At 33.5% G+C, this 6,074-nt stretch overlaps 1 protein-coding gene across 1 annotated transcript in view; it reads right to left on the bottom strand.

Moving 5' to 3' along the window:
- LOC107732502 (transmembrane protein 151B) overlaps positions 1–5,746 on the bottom strand; it is a 9,948-nt gene extending 4,202 nt beyond the window's left edge. Inside the window, exon 1 of the mRNA XM_016543856.1 lies at positions 5,613–5,746. Coding sequence (XP_016399342.1) covers positions 5,613–5,690 — 78 coding nt within the window. The 5' untranslated portion in view covers positions 5,691–5,746. The remainder of the gene's footprint in view (positions 1–5,612) is intronic.
- Positions 5,747–6,074: the final 328 nt, after the last annotated feature.

Here is a 6,074-nt window from a genome sequence, read left to right as displayed (position 1 = left end):
GGAAATTCGAGCATGGCACTGCGTCAGTACGTCACGTCTGTAAACATAAAGAAAGAGCCCGGCTAGTTGGCTATATCGCATGTGAGGATCCTGCAGGTGACGGATCATTAATAGCCTTTTCTCACAGCAGCTGGAATAATTAAATGTATCATTTTGATGGCGGATTGTAATCCAGAAAGGATTATGTGTTTATGAAACACATGTGACTGAAATGAGCCTATATTCCAGTTTTAAATGTGCATCTGATTACAGATAGCCTCTGTGGTATTACACAAGATTTGTATTTTAAAGAGAACCAGTTTGAAGGAAGAATAATGAGCTTTTTTGGGTTAAAAGAATTTCTTTATGTGAAATTCAAATGGTATGACAATTAGAGATTAGACAACAGAAATTGTAATCTACACGCTAATACACAGTCACGCAATGCTGATGATTTTAACATGAACAATTTGAGAACAAAGTATAACAATAATAATTTGCATTTGCATAACCGATCGTTAGATTTAATCACAGCGCGATTTATTGTAATGCTTTTTTCCTCAGTTGGCAGACTTGTTATTTGTTCAGATGACAATATATCCGGTGAAAATTCTTATTTGGGTCATATATTCCAAGACATAGGCTAGAATCTGTGATTCCTAAGTACAGTATCCACACCGGTGCGATGACTGACAGCCACACATACTCCTCAAAACATTAGATTCGTCCGCACTGGAGCCTTGAAGGTGCATGACCCACGTAATAAAGATAATTGCGCAAATAACTGCAATTGCAGGTTTTCAAACAGAGATGGCGACAAAGAGGCAAAACTTATGGACTGCAGCTTTAAAAAGCACGTATTGTGATGGGTGAAACGGAGCTTTTCGAAACTCCAAATCAGTTAAACCATTGCGTCGCAAAATAATTCACTGTTTCGAAGCGCTCCAATTGGATCGCGTATCACAAATCATTTGATTCAGATCGGGACTTTGGAACGGGTTCACGAATAATTTGATTCTCGGGACTTCGGAACGGGTTCACAAATCATTTGTTTCTCGGGACTTCGGAACGGGTTCACGAATCATTTGATTCTTGGGACTTCGGAACGGGTTCACGAATCATTTGTTTCTTGGGACTTCGGAACAGGTTCACGAATCATTTGTTTCTCGGGACTTCGGAACAGGTTCACGAATCATTTGTTTCTTGGGACTTCGGAACAGGTTCACGAATCATTTGTTTCTCGGGACTTCGGAACAGGTTCACGAATCATTTGTTTCTTGGGACTTCGGAACGGGTTCACAAATCATTTGTTTCTCGGGACTGCAGAACGGGTTCACAAATCATTTGATTCTCGGGACTTCGGAACGGATTCACGAATCATTTGATTCTCGGGACTTCGGAACGGGTTCACGAATCATTTGATTTTCGGGACTTCAGAACGGGTTCACGAATCATTTGATTCTCGGGACTTCGGAACGGGTTCACGAATCATTTGATTCTCGGGACGATTCAATCTTTTTCCTGATTTCTTTTTTCATTAAACAGTAGAAAACATCAAATCAGTAAGGCAGTACAGTTATAAAAACAAAACAAAGAAAAAAATAATAAAGTATACACAAATACAAATCTCAAGAAAATTAACCATGGTTTTATTATATATATATTTTTAAACTGATCACTCAGTTCCTCGGTTTCTTGGAGAGCTAAAAATGGTTATTTTATTACAGAGATGGCCAAACTTTTCAGTATGAAGGGTCAAAAATCAAACTTTTGTAAAACTTTATACATTATAATATTGGATATAATGCAAGTAAATGTTGCATTATATCCAATATTATAATGTATAAAGTTTTACAAATGTTTAAATAAACAAATTTAATTTTAACAATTAAACAACTTTTAAATATTTTTTTAAATAACAGATTTTAAATAATTGTAATGACATTTTAAAATAATTTTAAAATAAAATTCACTTGAATTGAACTTGAAATTTTGAGGTAAAAAGACTGAAATAGTATTTTCTTGTAAAACATACTCCAATAATCTTTGTTTAATATTCAGAAAATATTTTTTAAAGAGTACAAATGAGAAAGTGTATAATATTGTAGATATATAGTTCTTATTGACCTCAGTGATTCTGCTTTAAGAGTATTTTGTTGATGGTTCTGGAAAAGCCTTCGTTTGAGAGAACGAATGGACAAAATACAAATGTCGTATTCATGCTGAACAAACTTCTCAGGCTTTTATTTTGCCGTTTCTGGAGTATGTGATTGCATGGCTGTCTTATGCCCTTAACATGACAGCTGGCATTAAATAATTGATGATGTTCTTCCATAATTATCCGCTCTGCCTTTTACCGTGGCCCTTGGAGCAGCTCACGACCGGAGCTCTCAGCGGGAACCGCAGCACTTATGACAAGTAGCCCTTATGAAGTATTTCTCAGCCATTAATATACAATGCATTATACTCTCATTTGTATTTGAGTCTCCTCACATTCTTTGTTATTTGAGGGAATTCTGTTCTTCTGAGTGAGGATCCTAGAAAATCAGTGCAAGGTAAAAGATTATATTTATATAATTATATTTATATGTCCTGTGGATCAGCAAGCATCACTTGCATTAATGACTGATTTCATAAATCTTCTATGGGAAAAAGACTGAATAAAAGATGGATTATAAAAGACTTGACTTTCTTTAAAAACAAAATGGCCTTCTCGGGTTTTGCCAAATAATTTAATCAATAACCTGGAGTCATTATATAGGGGACCAGTGAGTTTGAGGTTTTACAGAAAAAAGATGGTTCATGAAACATGCTGATATTGACCAAACATCAAGGAATGACTGCACAAGCATCAGAGAGTCGCTGAAGTGTATTTAAAAGTCGAAAGAGACGATTAAAGCATGTCTTTCTTGAAATAATAAAGTTATTTTGCATGGTTAGAATAAACCAAAACACCCTAACCAGGGTTATTGTCATTAATTAAAACTATTTAGTTTAAAACTTAATTATAGTTTTTATTAATATTTTGAATTAGATTTAGTTTTTATATTTTTCTGTTTACATTTTAATTTGTTACATTTTTAGTAACTGTGTGTGTGTGTGTGTGTGTGTGTGTTAGTGGTCTACATAGTTTTTAGCAGTGTTGGGGAAAGTTACTTTTAAAAGTAATGCATTACAATATTGCGTTACTCCCTAAAAAAGTAACTAATTACGTTACTTAGTTACTTTTTATGGAAATTTAGTCTAGAACTACAGTAACATCATGTTCACACAACGCCTCTGTACTTCCGATTTCTCCCAACATGGGGACAGGAGAGCTGTCAGTCAATAAATGGGAAAACAAAGTAACTGGCGTTACTTTTTTGAAAAAGTAACTCGGATATTTTCTTGTAAATTAAAAAAGTAATGTGTTACTTTACTAGTTACTTGTTGAAAAAAGTCTGATTACATAACTCGCGTTACTTGTAATGCGTTACTACCCCCCAACACTGGTTTTTACTACATCATCTACGTCATTTTAGTACAAGTTAAAATGAAAATGCGAAATGTTACCCGAAATAACTTTTTTTAATATTTTAAAATATCTCAGATAAAGTTTATTTTATTTCAAGTCATGAAAGGTTATTTTTTTGGATTAACAAATTTTAATTTGTTAACTATAAGAACCCTGGCGGCCAAAACAACATTTCACATTTTTGTTTAATTTAACTTGAAGCACTTAAATAACTCAATCTAAATAAATGTAAACTAGACTAAAACTTAAAAACTACAGATATATTTAATAATAATAATAATAATAAAAACTAATAAAAATGACAAAAACAACAGAAATGTTTTACTAAAATTAAAATATAAAAATAACATCTAATTCAAACTAAACTAAAACCGACCCTAACCACAATTAGGTTAATCCACATCTAACTGATGTCTAAGTGTGCTTGTGGTTAATGCCAAAAAAGGTTCAACCAAGACCTTCACAAGTTGAGCTAATTTGATCTTTCGTCGTTCATTCATCTTGAATATATGAATTAGATCCTGCTAATTTTGTAAACATTACAGTTAAACAAATCACTATTTCATTGACTAAAAGTGTTCATGCTCATCATTTCTAGCCTGCACTAATTATTGAACAGAGAGCTTTCAGTGAGCAGAGGGGCATTTTACACTTAAACACTTCTGAGGAAATAATGATCAAAGCAGTTAATCACCATCTTTCAGCAGCCAAATGAAGTGCAGAGCACGAGAAGAGAAAACACATTTCCTCACGCTCTTAGGTTAACTGTGTTAGTTGAAGCTGAAGCACTAGGGACGGATCTGTTCTCTAAAGCACTTCAGTGAAACAAAGCCTCTGTATTGTGCTAAAGGCTTATATAGTGAGGACTCTCTGCTGCTGTCGCTGTATATTTTGGGAGGTGCAAGCGAGGCGTCCCACTTTCATTCGGACTATTTTAGCGCAGGTGTTTAGTAACGTGACATAACAGAGGCCGACCTCACTGCCAATTCATGAGGTTTAGATCATCAGGGAGGCCCTAAACTGTTGGTAACATGCAAGTTAGAACTTCATAAGCAAACAAAGTTTTATGAATTTTCAAAGTCTAAAATATATATCATAAATAATTACAAACAACTTAAATGTCACTGGGTGGTTTTCACAAAATGCAGGTCACATTTCACACCAAAATGAAAAGAAGGGGGAAAAAACCTGTAATAAATAATAATAAAGACATAAAATTACATATCATTTATGTAAATAAATCATAAAATAATTTAAGTAATTTAATCATTTAATCATTTTATTAAAATTATTTTAAAATGATACCATTTTTGCAGAATTTAAGAGAATTTAGCATACTCTTAAAGGAAAAATAATTTTAAAATATTGTTATTAATAATAATAATAATAATAATAATGTAATTCATGTAAATAAATTATACAGTAATTCAAGAATAATTTTAATAAAATATTTTACAATTTTTTACATTATTTTAATAACAATCAAGCATACTGTTACATTTAAATTATACTATAAATTATATAATAATAAAATTGTATATAATAAATTATTTATACAATAATTCAGTAATTATTTTAATGAAGTATTCTAAAAAAATTGACATTATTTTCATAACATGCATACTCTTCCATTTGAATTATACTCTGTCTAAATTATATAAAAACAATTTTTTATTACAATAATGAGAACGGGGTTAGTCAAAAATGCTAAGTATATTCATAATAATGATAAAGTTATAATATAATAGCAGTATTTTTTAACAAAATATAATTTCAAATTAAATTATAAAAGTATTTTAAATAAATGCCAAAAATAAATCTTTAAAAAATATTTTAAATAAAAAATATTTAAGTGTTTTTTAACATTATTTTAATAACATTCAGGGATACTGTTATGTATATATGAAATAACAGAAATATGAATAATATTTTTATTACAATAATGGGGGCGTTATAGTCATAAATTGAACACAAATAAAAAAATATTTTTCAGTAGTCGATAGATATGAATCTTTGTGTTTATCTCCTTTCACTCACCTACACACACACACACACACACACAAATGCAGCGCTGAAACGTTCTCTTCCGTCGCGGTTTGTAACAAAGGTTTTCTCTCACCGCTTCCCGCGGCGCGTCCGTCTGCTCGCGGAGGACATCAACAGCGCTGCTGTCCGTTACCGGAGCCGCTGGAGACATGATGAAGAAGATGATCCCAGCATCACAGCCATGTGTTATCCATCATCACGGTCCATCACGGATCCTCAGCGAGGCAGCATCCTCAGAGTCCGCGGAGGAACAGATACTGGAGGGACTGCTCGCTGTCCGGACAACCGCGAGCATTTCCCTCGGGATTTGTGTTTTGGAAATAAAAGAAGCGAATCCGAGCCACGGAGAGACGCAGAAACCGTGTGCATCCACATCCACGAGAGCACGTGAACGACAATGAGCCGCGAGACGAATCCACAGCTCAGATCCAGGTAACGAGAGAGAGAGAGAGAGAGAGAGAGAGAGAGAGACAGAGGGAGAGAGATGAAAGTTGCGTGTATGCGCGTCTGTGCGTTTCTCTTTTTAGAGTGAGTT

Source organism: Sinocyclocheilus rhinocerous, unplaced genomic scaffold (assembly GCF_001515625.1).
Source record: "Sinocyclocheilus rhinocerous isolate Xijiao unplaced genomic scaffold, SAMN03320098_v1.1 scaffold310, whole genome shotgun sequence".
Taxonomy (NCBI): domain Eukaryota; kingdom Metazoa; phylum Chordata; class Actinopteri; order Cypriniformes; family Cyprinidae; genus Sinocyclocheilus; species Sinocyclocheilus rhinocerous.
The sequence above is the reverse complement of the archived record's forward strand: the minus strand, read 5'-3'. Positions and strand labels throughout refer to the sequence as shown.